Source organism: Aethalodelphis obliquidens, unplaced genomic scaffold, assembly GCF_003676395.1.
Source record: "Aethalodelphis obliquidens isolate GAN/ISIS:26980383/991018 unplaced genomic scaffold, ASM367639v1 scaffold63, whole genome shotgun sequence".
NCBI classification, from domain to species: domain Eukaryota; kingdom Metazoa; phylum Chordata; class Mammalia; order Artiodactyla; family Delphinidae; genus Aethalodelphis; species Aethalodelphis obliquidens.
In genome coordinates this window covers 3,221,568-3,237,391 of record NW_020838007.1, presented here as the reverse complement: position 1 = coordinate 3,237,391, position 15,824 = coordinate 3,221,568, and the positions used below count along the sequence as shown (strand labels likewise).

Genomic DNA, 15,824 nt, shown 5'->3' with positions numbered 1-15,824 from the left:
CTTTCTGGACTTGCTTTCCATTTTTCCTGGTTTGTGACCAACTTTAAACAAAACACCAGTGTATATTGCATGATTTGCACTGACCGAACAAATGCTCTTGTTCTTCCACTAGGAAAAAAAATAATAAGAGCTTTGACCAATCCAGTAAAGGATTCCTAGGCAGAAGCCCATGGAAAGATTTCCTGAACTCTATGAAACTGAATGCAATTTTCAGTGGATATAAATGCATTTTTCTGGTGAGATGGATTACACTTTTCACTGAATATTCATGGATATTAATCATAACCAAAAAAGCCAAACTACTTAATCAAAATGTCAAGCTGAATTAAGCTGTAGCATGCATCGTTTCCTCTCAAACCTGTATTTTGATAAACCACTCGCAACCTGGGGACAGCAGCCTCTCCTAAAACAAATGCAACTGGAGAAGACACAGCTGGCAGGCTCTCACATAGAGCTTCCTACGAGAATTTGCATTTAAAACTTTCTATAATTGGGAAAGTCCTTACCAGCATTCTCTGAAGTTAGTACCCTATTCTAACACACTCTGACCCACGTGAATCAGGGTATTTATTACACGTCCTGCTAATGTGCTCAAGAAGAAAACGTTACATTACGAACATAATGACAAGAGGAACTGTCATCTAATTAAACGGGAAGGAGAAAAGCCCGGGAGCATCTAGATTTACAGGAAAGCCCTTTTTTTGTCGTTTTACTGTACACAGAGCGAGCTGACAGCGGGAGCAGCATTTAGCTCACAACCACTCACTGCAATCCTGGAAATAACATGCAATAATTAGCAGTAGGAAGCAGACAACTAGGTCACTTTAAAAGAGATAAAATTAAGTTCTGCTCGATCGAAAGGCTCCATGGTTGACCCAGGAGACCGTCCCAGGGCGCGTCTCCACGAGGCGACCAGAAATCACGCCGGGCGCCGCGTTCGGGGAGCTGCCTCACGACGCCCGGAGACCCGAGCCCCTCAGGCCGGGTCCCGGGGCGTGGACGACCCCTCGGCGCCTACCCTGACTCACCGAGCTCCTTCCAGAAAGCTCTGAGGGGGCGACGGCGTACTGGGGACGCTCGGGCCGCGACTGTCCGGCCGCCCCACCGCGGCTCGGCGACCCTCCCCGGCCCCCCCGACCCCCCGACCCCCCAGCCGCCCCCTGTACCGTCGCGTCCACGCCCACGCCCGCCCCCCGGCACCGCCCCCCGGAGCCCACTGCGCCTGCGCGCACGCGGCCGCCCCAACCCCGAGCGCCCGAGCGCCGAGGCCCGGGCGGCGCACGCGCGCCCTGAGGCGGCCCGCGCGCCGCCACTTCCGCCCCAGCGGGAGGCGGCGGAGGCGGCGAGTGCCGGAGGGCACCGGCGTGCGCAAGCCAGGTCCTCGGAGGGGGCGGCGGCGGCTGCGCGAGCCCGCCACTCACCAGGTACAGCTGCTGCCAGCGATTCTGAGCGTCCAACTCATCAAACTCCCGTTCGATGGCGGCCGACATGGCGGCGGCCGCGAGCTGGCGCGAGGGAGCCTGCGCCGGCGGAGAGGCTCGGGCCCCGCACGATCCGGGCAGCGCGCAGCCGCTGCTGCGCATGCGTGCTCCAGGCCCGCCACGCCCCCACGCCGCCCCAGCCGCAGGGAAAGTACCTGGTTCGTGACGTCAGCGCGCCGGCTGCGCCGTGCGGGGCGGGCGGCGGGGGAGTCGTGGTCCAGGCGGTGCCCAGGTGGAGGGGGCGGGGCCTGGCGGCGCCAGAGGCAGGACTCCGGGGAGACCAGCAGGTTGAGTGCTTGGGGGTTTGATTTTTATTTTGAACCTTCTCTAGGTCAGCTTAACGGCCTGTGCCCCACTTTCTCCTCTCGGAAAATGTAAACCAGGACTGATGCCCGCTCCTGGGCGCCCGCGGGTTTTGTGCCAAATAAACCGCTGCAGCAAAAGGAGAAGCAACCTCTCCTGGAGGTTGGAGTCTACAGCTTGTTAAGTAAACGTTACACAACTTAAATGTTAGTGTTACCTGTAAAAAGAGCAAATCGTCTGTTACCAAACAAACGTGCTGATTATGGAAATCATCTCGCTTCACATAGGGAAACTCATGTGCTTAGGACACCTTATAATCTTCAGGAAGAAATGTGAAGGGTTAGAAAAATGTTAGTGTGCTGTCCAACACTGAAATTTAAATTTTACTTAAAATTAAATGAAATGACAAAGATTCTCTCCTTGACCAAACTCTACTCAGGATCCTCTGAGCTCTTTTTCAGCTAAGTCTCAACTTTTGGGCTGCCCTGTTTCTCTCTGCATTGTCGAATTTTAGCAAGAATCCTGGTAAGTCAGTTAACCAGAATCCCCCATTCTCAGTATCTGGTTACTCTTAATTTTTCTTTTCTTTTTTTCTCTTTTTGGCCACACCTCACGGCATGCAGAACTTCCCTGGACCAGGAATCGAACCTGCACGCCCTGTAGTGAAAGCATGGCGTCTTAACCCCTGGACCACCAGGGAAGTCTGTGATCACTCTTGATATTTAACCAGGTTCTGCATCTTCTGCCGTCCCCCGGGGTGACATCTGATATCCGTGGCCTGCCTTCAGCTAGAATCATATTAGGCTTACCCAGAACCCCCCGTGCTTCCTCTGTTAAAAACAAGACTATAGGTCTTCCCTGGTGGCGCAGTGGTTGAGAGTCCGCCTGCCGATGCAGGGGACGCGGGTTCGTGCCCTGGTCTGGGAGGATCCCACGTGCCGCAGAGCGCCTGGGCCCATGAGCCGTGGCCGCTGGGCCTGCGCGTCCGGAGCCTGTGCTCCGCGGCGGGAGAGGCCACAGCAGTGAGAGGCCCGCGTACCGCAAATAAAACAAAAACAAAAAAAAAGACTACAGGCCCAAAATGAAGTCGCTTGGGAAGCCCCGTGTCACCAAACCTAAACTTGATGGTAGTTTCAGCTCTCACAGAAATGGAACTTAAAGGAGTAAATCAAGAATCACTAATCACCACTGGTTAGGTGATCTGCCTGATAGACCCCTGCCCTTGACCCTGCAGTAACCAGTTCACTTCTCTGCCTGGGATAACTCCCTTGTTCCAACTCCCTACTGCCTGTAAGTCTTTAGTTTTGTGTAGCTTCTTGGAGCTCCTGTCCATCTGCCCAATACATGAATCGTTTAATAAAGCCAATAAGATCTTTAAATTTTACTCAGTTGAATTTCATTTTTTAACACCTCTTAGTAATTTTCCATCCACTGACACCCCCCCCCTTCCCCCAGCTTGGCTATAAATTCCCACTTCCCATTCTGAATTTGGAGTTGAGCCCAATCTCTCCCCCACTACAAGACCCATTGCCATTGTCCCTATACCTGTCACAGTAGTCGCCCCACACACACCTGAATAAAGTCTTCCTTACCCCATCATCTTCTATAAGTGTCAGGAATAATTTTTTTCTTTAACAGAAATTGAGAATTCAGTTCCACAGTTGAATTAGCCACATTTCAAATGCTCAATAGCCACATGAGCTAGTGGCTAAAGTATTGCAGAGCATAAAAATCATCGAAGTTCTGTGGAACAGAGCTACATGAGGGGTTTAAAATACTTGGGGAAAAAAAAGTGTCCTTACATAAAATAATGAAAACACTGATCAGAAAAAACCAGTAAGCTGTGGGAGCAAGAAGAAACTGTAATAAAGAAAATTAAGCAGCCAATCAGCCTTTCTACTTACAGAGTATAATTGAGGAATATATAAGATCTCCCTCCAGAAGTGCCCCACAATCTAATTGTCCTGGTTTCTGAAGTTCTGTCCTTGAAACTGATTATTTAGATTAAAGGCATGGTATCTCCTGGGATACCCCATGATTCTTAGCATCAATCACCTCATCAAATCTTGATCTCAAAGCAACAGTTCTTGTCACCAGATGCACACCATCCTTCAGGAACTCACTTGTCAACCCCCAGTTGGGGAAGCAGCGCTGGCCCTCTAACAGTTTGTCCTAGTTTGCTGCAAGCAGCTAGGATTCTAAGGCAGTGGTTCTCACCCCAGCAGCATCTGCATTGACTGCGAGCCATGAAATGAACAGAGATGAACTACATTCCCCACGTGGCACCGTCTACCTCATTCCATGGGGGAGATGGGTTGCCCTGGACCCTCCAGTCTCCCTAGAGAGGCTCAGCATGGCCTCCAGCGGTTGGTACTCCTGATGGTATCTTTCAGTTGTGAGACACATGGGAGGGGCAGAGAGCAGAGGAGGAAATGAATGGAGAGAGAAGAACGGTGGTGGGAGAATTACTGCTTCAGAGACAATGAGGAGGTATTTTTATGACCACAGGAAATTTGAGAAGAAGGAGCAATGTCTCCAGAGGATTTCTGGGATGTTTCTGGGGTATATCCTGTGAAAACTCCTGAAACAAGACTTGAAGAAAACTGATAAGAAAGATCTAAAGTATTCTTCAAAGCTTGTGTAGTTGGATTTTTGTTTCTTTTGAGTGAAAGTTCATGCAGACAGGAGTCCAGGAGCCTGGCTTGTAGAGTCAAGTGGCATGAGGGTCCACAGACGTTAAATAATGTTGAAGCAATCTAGTAAAGCTCAAACTCAACTTATTCAAATCTGAACTCAAGACCTTATTGTTGAGACCTGCTTCTTTTTCTGCACTCTCTCTCCCATCACCCATTTACCCAAGCTAGAAACCTGGACGATATCCTCACCGTCTCCCCATCCTTTCTCTTCTGTGTCTAACAGGTCACTTGGTTCTGTTGATTCTTCCTTCTAAGGACTCTCTCTCTCTGCTCCACTCTGTCCCCCACTGCTGCTCCCTTAGTTGAGGTTTCATCATCTTCCTGCCTTGTCTCCTGTCCCATCTAACTGTATGATGTTCCATTTGGGAATCCCACGTCCAGCATAGTGCCTGGAATACAGTAGATGAAAAACAAATGTGACTGAATGGATCTCTGTTGGACATTTAGATTGTTTCCAATTTTCCTGCCATATAAAAATGCTGCAGGGCTGCCCTGGTGGCGCAGTGGTTGAGAATCTGCCTGCCAATGCAGGGGACATAGGTTCGAGCCCTGGTCTGGGAAGATCCCACATGCCGCGGAGCAACTGGGCCTGTGAGCCACAATTACTGAGCCTGCGTGTGTGTCTGGAGCCTGTGCTCTGCAGCAAGAGAGGCGGCGGTAGTGAGAGGCCCGCACACGGCGATGAAGAGTGGCCCCCGCTTGCCACAACTAGAGAAGGCCCTCGTACAGAAACGAAGACCCAACACAGCCATAAATAAATAAATTAATTAATTTTTTAAAAAAATGCTGCAATATCCTTTTTGGATATAACTCCTCCCTCCTTTTTAAGGATTATTTCCTTTGGATAAATACCCAGAAGTGGAATTATTGGGCAAAAAGGTATCACTGTTATCTCCATTTAGATTTTCCCAGAAGCAAGCCCTGAGAAGGAGATTTGAGTGCAAGTATGTTATGTGGGAGGTGATGCCAGGAAACCCTGGTGAAAGAGTGTGGAAGGGAGGCAGGGACAGAGAGGAAGGAAGCCGTAAAGGGTTTGTTAACAACCCGTTACCGCTGTAGGCAACTGGACCTGGTTCCCCTGGAGAGCTCCAAGAGGAAGTCCAGAACTACTGCTGAGCTATCCAAACCGAAAGGCAAGGAAGCTGGGGTGTTACCACGAACTCCCCACTTGTTATGGTTTGAAGAAAGCTTCTAGAGGCTCTTGGTGCTCTGGCACTCCAGCTTGCCCTGGTGTAAGCTGAGCGTGTTCCTGCTGTGGATGCGTGTCTACTTCTCCCCCTGATTCACATGTTGAAATGGAGGGGACCTTTGGGAAGCAATTTCGTCACAACGGTGGAGCCTCATTAAAAGAAACCTCAGCGAGTTCTATTGCTCCTTTACTGCTGCACAGGGGGAAAAGGCGAGAAGAAAAAAAGACGGCTATCCATGAGCCAGAAAGCTGGCTCTCATTAGACACTACATCTACTGGCATTTGATCTTGGACTTCCCAGCCTCCAGAACTGTGAGAAATAAATGCTTGAGCCAGCACATCTATGGGATTTTGATTATAGCAGCCCAAATGGACAGTTCCCATGGCCAGAACATCTTTAAGCAGAAAATAACCTCTAAGAGTATAGGTGGCTGTTGAGGGGATATGGGCAGGGCACTTAGAGAATCTACTAAAGATATTTTTGTAGCTTTTGAAATGCAATACTAATTTGCTTTATGAAGGAAGAAAACCAATGTATACTACAGGTAGACATCTAAAACTATATGAGTTTACCCACATCCCTAGTAACATTAGCAATTATCATTATTCTTAAGAAACTTAGCATATTTGAATGCACTGCATTTTTTTCCTTTTGCTTTTTGTTTATCTACAGCTGCTCCCCACTTCCTATTATTTTATGCTTGTATGTAAATTGGGCTGCAATTTACACTTGAATTACAACTAAGTTAATATAAAAACACAAAGGAATTGTTGTTGCAAAAAGCTTTTTCTGCCAGGTGGAACAGAGGCTCTACACAGTTTTAATTAATTTTTTTTATTAAAAATTGTTTATGAAGTATGTTTTTGCTATGGAAAACACATTCAAATCCCCAGATCTTAATCAGGTGCACTCAGCGTCATAGCAGTATGAATTCTGTCTTTGAGCACCTCTCCCTTCTTGCCCTGGGGCTTCTCTGATGCTGACGCATGGCACACCCTAAAGAACCCACTGTTCCCCCAAACACGCCTAACTCAGAAGGTCAGGGAAGTTAGCACGGGTGGAGTCACCCTTGACCAATGATGATTTCTTCTTTTACCCCCAGGCACATGGTCCTGAGATACATTTCTTAAGGTTTCTTGTGGGGCCCCAGTGGCAATGAGCACCATTTGTCCCTAGTGGTGGCCAACATGATAAGGCATCCTACCGTCAGCATTGTCTCCTTACCTGTTCCACACCCCAATCCTATACCATTGCCCCCTAGAAGCACTTTCCCAGATTCCTGCGCATGAGCCTTTGTCTCAGACTCTGCTTTCAGGGATTCCAGCTAAGATATTTAGTCTCAGAAGTGGTCCTAGAAACAGACTTTCCAGATGGGATTTTGGAGCCGTGGCACACAGCAATCCGGAACACATTGCTGGAGGTGAGTGGCTGGCGGTAACATCACAATTGCTAAGCATCTCACCTGCAGTGCTTGGGATGAGGTGCAGCTGGGAGGATGAAACATGGGGCTGCATGGTGGCTCTAGCACCTAAATGGATAAAGATACTGGAGGTGGCTGGACTTGTCAAATGCTTTGGAAGACTTGAACAAGGTAAAAGACAGGTTTTGATCGCCATCTATCAACTCGAGTCAAGTCGTGGAGGCAGCGGAGCCCCTATGACCATGTTCAAGGAGACAGCTCCTTAGTCCCAAGAGTGTGCTGGATGAAAATCAGGCACCAAACCTGTTGTAATGAAAACAGAGATGCAAAGGGGAATAAATGCATGGCCATAAAAGTTCTCATCATCAAAATCAGAGACACAAGAAATATTTGGGTGCATGACCCTGAGAATCTTGCAACTCCAGATCTTTTGGACCCTCCAGGCACACCCCTCATTCTGGCTAGATTTGCCTGAAGAGGTGTCCCAAAATGGTGCTTCTACTTCTCCAGATTTACCCTGCACCATGTGTTGCCTCTTAACTGATAATCAGGGTCCACTCTCAGTGCAGCTTGAGTTGGGAAAAACAGTTCATACTTCAGGAAGAAAGCTTATACAATCAAAAGAATTGAAAGGCCTGGCTCATATGCACCAATAGAAAGGAGAAGAAAATGGGCAATTGTAAATTTTAAGGTGTTGAATGGAGAAGGAGGGAAGTATGAGGATGGGTAGAGGACAATTTATTGATACAGGAACACTTTGGTGATTTGGGAGTCCTTGTGATGACACCTGCATCCACTCCTAAATCACTGCTAGAATAGCTTCTCAAAGCGCAGACAGGATGATGATCCACAGTGAATGAGGTGAAGTTTGAACTTCATTGGCAGAGTACTAGAAAAGCTCAGGAAGCTTATGTTAGAATGGCTCCACTTGTGGGAGCAGAGACCCTACCGCCTGGCTGTGTTCCTTGGAGACTTGAGAGGAGTTCCCTTCCTAAAGCACAAGGAGTGCACTGGTGAGGGAGGCACGGTCATCTCTGAGAGGCTGGCGGGACACGTCCTTTGTGGGCCAGAGCTGACCAGTGGAACGTGCTGCCGACGGGGTCCTGGAATAGCGGTGGAGGGAGAGATGCACCAGATGAAATGGCCAGAGTAAAAGTTGCTGGACCTGTGAAGTTGTGCCCTGGTGACCAATAGATCCAGGGGCTCTGCTCTGGGGGTGAGAGACAGCAGCTGGCCAACTAGGGTCCAAGTGTTGGAAAGCTGAAGTTTGAAATTAGCCACAGCAATGGAAAGTCACAATCTCTCATTCACTGTCCAAAGCCAAATCAAATCACAGACCTGAAAGCACAATGATTGAAGGGAAGGCTGCCAAGGCTTCCCCTTGATGAAGGACGCTGCAACACCACTACAATGGTAAAAATGATAAACATGACCCACCCCTTCCCCAGAGGAACCTACAGCCACATGTCAGGATAATGGTGCCCAAGCAAATGGGTAGAGAATCTGGGTTGAACTGAAATACTGTTATGTTCCTGCAGTTAGAGTTGGGCTTATGAAGGCAGGTGAGGATTGGAGTTCCAATCCAAGAACACCCTGCAGCGGGTCCACTGGGTCCACTGGGGACCTGCCTGGGGTTATTTCCCAGTTCCACATATATAGTTGGGATGATACATAGTAGTTTGCAGAATCCTTACAAGGATTTCCTGACATGTAGAATAAGAGCCATGGGGAGAAGTCACTGAAACTGCCCCCAACCCATCAAGATAAAAGTTAGGAGCAATCCTAGGAGGAATTGCTGAGAGTAATAACCAGAAGGGACGTCAGGATGGAGGATGGTGGTCTTCATCAAAAGCCAGAAGGATCGTGGAAGGTAAGGGTGGATGCGTGTAAACTGAACTAAGTAGTAACCCAATCATAGGTGCCTGGCCCAACGCAGTGCTAACTGAGCAATCAGTGGTTTCCAGCACTTATTACATGGCTGTTTTCCTCAACATCCATCAATAAAGGGGGTCAGGGCTTCCCTGGTGGCGCAGTGGTTGAGAGTCCGCCTGCCGATGCAGGGGACATGGGTTCGTGCCCTGGTCCGGGAAGATCCCACATGCCACAGAGTGGCTGGGCCCGTGAGCCATGGCCGCTGAGCCTGCGCGTCCGGAGCCTGTGCTCTGCAACAGGAGAGGCCACAACAGTGAGAGGCCCGTGTACCGCAAATAAATAAATAAATAAATAAATAATAAAGGGGGTCAGAAGCAAGCTCTCACTATCTTTCCCAGGACTTTGACTTCCTGTCATAGTGTGGTCCTCTGGGATCGCGATCTTCTTGGCATCTGCACTGGTTCACTATTTGAGCTGCTCATCCCAGGTGAATCTACTTTTGATTCTCTTTGTGGATCCTCCTCATTGGCATAGATGGCTGACTTCGGAAAATACACATATGTATTTTCTTGAGGCCCCACTTGAAATTAAGACTTCTGTATCACTTTTTAAATTGGTAATATTTTATTTTTAAAACTTATATTAAGTAAAATATGACATGATGTTCATATTTGTTCATTCCAGGTGGTAGCTACATGGATATTTGTCTTATTATTGTGTTGTTTTGTTTTGTTTTTGGTATCTTTTTTAATGTGGTAAAATACAACACAAAATTTACCTTTTTAATGTGTATAATTCAGTGATGTAAAGTACATTCACCATGTCTGTCACCACCACCATTTCTAGACTTTTTCATCACCCTGGACGAAATCCCCATACCTTAAATTATTTTTATAAATAAACAAATTATAAAGGTTAATAAATAATTTTTAATTTATTTTTATGTTTTTTTATTGACATAGTTGGATTGCAGTGCTGTGTCAATTACTGCTGTACAGCAAAGTGATTCAGTTATACATTCTTTTTCATTTCTTTTCTGTTATGGTTTATCACAGGATATTGAATATAGTTCCCTGTGCTATACAGTAGGACCTTGTTGTTAAATAATTTTTTAAAATATTTATTTATTTATTTAGGCTGCCGGGTCTTAGTTGCGGCACAGGGGATCTTTGTTTCGACATGCGGTATGCGGGATCTAGCTCCCCCACCAGGGATCAAACTGGCCCCCTGCATTGGGAGCGGGAGTCTTACCCACTGGACCACCAGGGAAGTCCCCTTAAATAATTTTTTTTTTTTTTCGGTACGCGGGCCTCTCAATGTTGTGTGGCCTCTCCCATTGCGGAGCACAGGCTCCAGATGCGCAGGCTCAGCGGCCATGGCTCACGAACCCAGCCGCTCTGTGGCATGTGGGATCTTTCCGGACTGGGGCACGAACCCGTGTCCCCTGCATCGGCAGGCGGACTCTCAACAACTGTGCCACCAGGGAAGACCCCCTTAAATAATTTTTAAGAACGGAAACCGGAGCAGAGTTTTTCTTGGAGGATGTCAACCGTCGGCTCAGCAGGGAGTGGGGTGGGGCGCATAGGCCACAGTGTGGTACCCAGAGGCCTTCACCATCTGAGTCACACTGAGACCAGAGCCCCATGAGCTCCGTCGTCCCATCACCTGCTGCTCCCTCCCTTTCAGGTCTCCTCGTTTCTCTGGGAAGTCGGTCCTGTGCTTTCAGAGTGAGCGGTACGTCCCTCCTGTGCTGTGAGCGGCCCCAGCGATGCCACCTGGCACCTGTTACAATTTCCTGCTGGTCTCGCCTCTCAGGTGGCAGCTCCTCGGGGACGCGGCTGCAGGACTCCATCCTCCTGCTGCCACCAGCACCGGCCCAGCTCTGAGAATGCTCCTCCTTCTCTTGTTCCCATGCAATCGCAGGGACGCAGCCCTGAGCTGGCATCTCTGCGGGCAGATGGCAGGGTGGACACCTGCGGACGCCAGAAGGAAACTTTCACACGACTACCTACTGGAAATCATGTTGCCTTATGCTGAGTCTCATGAAAAGAAAGTAAATTCCCTTAATTTAAATTTAGAAATACAACAGCTGACTTTCAGGCTTCAGTTTAATTTTCATAGTTCCATTGAAATGTCTCACTACAATTTGTTGAATCAATCCTCTACTTTTGGGCATTTAGGTTGTTTCCAACTTTTCACTATTATAAATAACAGTAAAATAATGCGTGTTGCCACAGTTCCCTCTAGAGACGCCATCCTAATTCCCTTCCCCTGTGTGACCAAAGCCCGGGAGCCTGGAAATACGAATTGGCTGTGAAAATCCAGGATGTGAGGTGCCCTACACAAATGGATACAACTTGTCTTAAAACAAATGTATGCACAGCTCGTTTTAAGAATATATTACAGGGGTCTTCCATGGTGGTCCAGTGGTAAAGACTGCCTTCCAATGCAGGGGACGCAGGTTCCATCCCTGGTCAACGAACTAAGATCCCACATGCTGCGGGGCAACTTAGCCCGCGGGCCACAACTACTGAGCTCTTCGCCTCAACTAGAGCCCACATGCTGCAAACTACAGAGACCATGCGCCACAGCTGGAGAGAAGCCAGCCGGTGCATAACGAAAGATCCCGCCTGCAGCAACTAAGAACAATACAGCCATAAATAAATAAATAAATGATAAATAAATCTTTTCCAAAAAATGAATGTATTACAAAATTCATACATAGGTCTGTGTGATGTAAATGGATTTATTGATAAAGATTTAAAATAGCGGCCAGAGAAGAGACACGTCCACACCTGTTTGCTGTCCATCAGGGCCTGTGAAGGTTCTCTGTGGTGTCCTGGCTTCCATTTGAGAGAAAGCAGCCACGTGGTGGCTGCTTGCAGTGCGTGGCCCTGGCACCTGTCAGTGCTGCCCAGTGGGGACCGTCCTGCCACTGCGCACCATCGCCTCAGGGGCTGTAGCATGGGGTCTGCACGCGGGGGTCTGTGCCCTGGCTTCCATGGGGCCCCTGCGCTCCACCGCCGTGCCCCCCGCCACGGTTACCCAGAGTGAGCAGGAGCATGCAGGCGAAAGTTCATTTTCTGGGGGTGAAGGTACTGTTTGGAATCTTACGGCACAAAGTAGAACAACCTCCCAACCACGTCTTTTCTTGTTCTCTTTAAGCTATAATCACCACACTCTTAGAATGTGATCCCCTCCAGGATCGACTCCACCCTGGCTTCCCCACCTACCACCAGCTGGGGGGGCTTGATGTCGATAAGGAGAGGTTCATCCTGAAGGACTTGAGACTGACCAGGTAAAGCAAGACATCATCACAGTGATCGGAGGCAAGAGGCCATCAGTGGAGGTCCTGCCTGGATTGGAGAGCAGAGGTCATGCAGGCCCCCACAGGTAGGTGTGTTGTGGCCACTTTGGGTGTCAGCCCTCTGCCCTCAGGGGCTGTGGCCAAAGCAGCATCCAACCCAGATAGGCCACGTGGAGCCGCACACATGGACCAAAGTGATGGAGAGTCGCCCAAACCTGTGTGTTAGCACCGCTGTGGACCCCATCTCTCAAGCCTCTCTGGGAAAGAAACATTGTACCAGCAAGGGGTTGTGGTCCCCTTGCCGCCGCCCCCCCGAATTACCCCACCAACAGAGTCCTGGGTCCCTCCCTCCTCCCCTCTACCCCTGCCAGCTCGTTGGGACTAGAGCAGAGAGTCCATGTGTGCCCTGAAGGACAGGGCTGGGCTGTGAGATTCTGAGTGACCTGGCCTGGGACGAGTGTGCCCACCCAGGTGGCCCCGCCTCAGGGGGAGGCAGAAGATGTTGAGAAATGCAGGACGCAGGGAGCTTCTGGCTCCAGATCCCCCATCTAAAGGCATAGCCCAGGCTACCACCCACAGCAGTAACTGAATGATGGCTTTTGCAGTATATTCACTGAGAGGGAGGATTATTTTTATTGCCACTGTCAGTGGTGAGTCTAATACCAGCCAAGCAAATGTGGAAAGTCTCATGCCCTCCAGTCAGGGGCACCCCCGTGCTCTGTTTAGCCAGATTGTTGGAAAATGTACAGGAATAGCTTATAAAGGAAGGGAGGCAAGTATGGGGACACATAGTTCTTATCAACTAAAGATAACTTCTCATGCTGATTTTTTAGTATTCCTCTTCCAGCTACAAGTCTGCTTCATAGGCTATTGGATCCCTTACTCTCTTTAGCTAGGCTTCCAGACTAACTTTTGTTAAAGTGTCATTGCAAGGAAGCCTAATGTTTTCACAGAGCCTGCCAAAATAGATAGGAATGACTTTAAAAAAAAAAAAAAAAACAGTTCCAGGAAACAAGTAATAACCTTTTTAAAACAAAGATTCAGAGTCTGGATTTGTGAAAAATGCTGTATCAACTCTCCTTTTAATATTCCGGGGATTATTTTAAAGCAAAAGTAAGGGTTTAATTAACAAAAATATGTGGCTTAAAAGACTGTGGGAGTTTGGGGAATTTTTTTAAACCAATTTTTAATCTTTTATGGGCTGGTAAGAACCTTCCTTGTATTGTGAGAGTGAATAATTTTTTCTTCATTGCATAGATTTTAAACTTGGTGAAACTTTTAGTCTTTAACCATCCTGCATTCTCTAGGATGTCGCATTAGCTTTCAAATGAAAAATTTACATAAGTAGTTCTGCCTTTTTGATTCTCTTCCAGGGAAGAAAGAAAAGAAGAAAGGGAGGGAGGGAGACAGGAAGGAGAGGAAAGAAGTGGGGGGAAAGAGAGGAAGAGAGAGAGAGAGAAAAGGAAGGAAGGAAGGGAGGGAGGGAGGAAGAAAGGGAGGGAGGGAGAAAGAGAGAGAGAGAAGATAGAAACTTCTGGGTTCACAGTTAATGGGCCATCCATCTAATGACATCCATTTGTGTCTATGTTTGAAGGTCATTACCAGCAGACAGTCCCTTCCCCCTGAATTCTCAGTAGTGCCCCCTTGCAAAGCCAACCTGTTGTATTTATCTCTGGTCTACATGACTAGGTTGTTTGGGGGCAGGGGTTGATTAGAATCGTTTTGGAAAACTGACTTCTCTCATTCAGATATAGCTTTTCCGGAGCAGAGTATTTTCAGAACACTTACTGGCAGCATAACATAGATGATATCACAGAAGTAATTCCCGCACTGCTGAGCTGCTCAATTCCCCAGTTAAACACTGCTCTGATGTCACCAGCCTCCCGCCAGGAGGGCTGCCAAAGTCGTGTACACTTAAAACGCCTTCTCACCACCCCAGGAAAGCTGCTATTCACTAATATTAATTGCAAATAGCAATTTTTTCAAAAAATAAATTTATTCATTTATTTTTTTATTTTTGGCTGCATTGGGTCTTCGTTGCTGTGCATGGGCTTTCTCTAGTTGTGGCGAGCGGGGGGCTACTCTTCATTGCACTGTGAGGGCTTCTCATTGCGGTGGCTTCTCTTATTCCAGAGCAGGGGCTCTAGGCACACAGGCTTCAGTAGTTGTGGCACGCGAGCTCAGTAGCTGTGGCTCCCAGGCTCCAGAGCACAGGCTCAGTAGTTGGGGCGCATGGGCTTTGTTGCTCCGCGGCATGTGGGATCTTCCCAGACCAGGGCTCAAACCCATGTCCCCTGCATTGGCAGGCGGATTCTTAACCACTGTGTCACCAGGGAAGTCCATAATTCTTTTACCTAATCGATACTTTGTGTATTTTAAGTATACAGATTTAGACATACTTAATTTGTTGTAGAGATATGCAAATTTTAACCAAAAATTTAAAATTTCAAGTGATTGAGTCTGATCCTCACAGTACACCAGCATCACAGAGTCAGGGATATGAAAAGATATGAAGTTGTGGTTTCTATATGTTTGCTACACCTTTGTCCCAGGCAATAGGTGGCATAAAAATACAGAAAAACCAGGAACATTGGCATGGTGCAGGAATGCATAGTCCCTGCTCACAGAAAGACGTCTACAAAAGATGTCTAATCCTCTTGTGTTCCTGGTCCCAAGTTTGGACGCCTGCAGGATGTAAAATGGCGTTTGCATGATGACCTCTCTGCCCTTTGTAGCTCTGTTATTCTAGGAACCCATCGATGCACCAATGCGGAGAATTCCTGCTTCTGCGAAGGAGGGAGGTGAGCAGCCAGGGAAAGCCTCACGCCCTCACAGTCCGGCTCCTGTCCTGCTGTCGCCCCTCAGAGATGTGTGAGGCCGCAGGGGCTCTGTGGTCACCGGGTTGAAGAGGACTGGCACCGGCTCAGTTAACCAACCCCAACAAGCGTTATAGTCATATCCCCACAAATCACAAAGCAGAGGGCACCATGGCTGGGATCCCAAAGAGGTCCCCCAGGGATGCTGAGGGCCCAAGACTCATAATAGCAGGAAGCTAAGTTGCCCGAGCCTGTGTGTGTCGGGCTGGCCCCCGCCCTGGCCCCAGCCCTGGCCCCAGCTCAGATCACACTGCCCACCAGGGGAGCCAGGCCACCAGCTCACCTAAGCCAGCCAGACATTCCTTCTCAAGAAATGGGACTTTGCAGACAGAGACCAAGCCAGTCATACAGAGGGAGACCCTACAGCTCTAAGACCCTGGGGAGCTGCAACCAGTTGAAGGCAGAAGCCCAGCGCATCACGGAGGAATCTGGTCTGGAGAGAGGAGGGTCCATACAGAGCCGTGGAAAGTGAAGACCTCGTGGCCCCAGAAACACAGAGAGAGGCGGCCTCTCGGATGGCTTTGAATCCCCAGTGTGGCCCAGATGCATTCTTTCCAGTCCTTAGTCATCAGGGACTTAGGGCACTTACACCCGCTTAAAGAGACCAAAAGTTTCCTGAGACACCACTAAACATTCAGCTAGTTTGTGAAGCCTGCAACATGTTTCATTTTATGAGTTA

The 15,824-nt window shown here is 48.4% G+C and overlaps 1 protein-coding gene and 1 long non-coding RNA gene across 5 annotated transcripts in view; one reads left to right on the top strand and one right to left on the bottom strand.

Annotated features, from left to right (window-relative positions):
• Positions 1–1,663, bottom strand: part of PTPN2 (protein tyrosine phosphatase non-receptor type 2) — a 75,528-nt gene extending 73,865 nt beyond the window's left edge. For all 4 annotated transcript variants that reach the window (XM_027088819.1, XM_027088822.1, XM_027088824.1 and 1 more), the window contains exon 1: positions 1,422–1,663. In XM_027088819.1, coding sequence (XP_026944620.1) covers positions 1,422–1,583 — 162 coding nt within the window. In that variant the 5' untranslated portion in view covers positions 1,584–1,663. The remainder of the gene's footprint in view (positions 1–1,421) is intronic.
• LOC113610556 (uncharacterized) lies at positions 1,539–1,927 on the top strand. Its single transcript, XR_003429124.1, has 2 exons — positions 1,539–1,639; positions 1,813–1,927. It is a non-coding gene; the product is annotated as an uncharacterized LOC113610556 (long non-coding RNA).
• Positions 1,928–15,824: the final 13,897 nt, after the last annotated feature.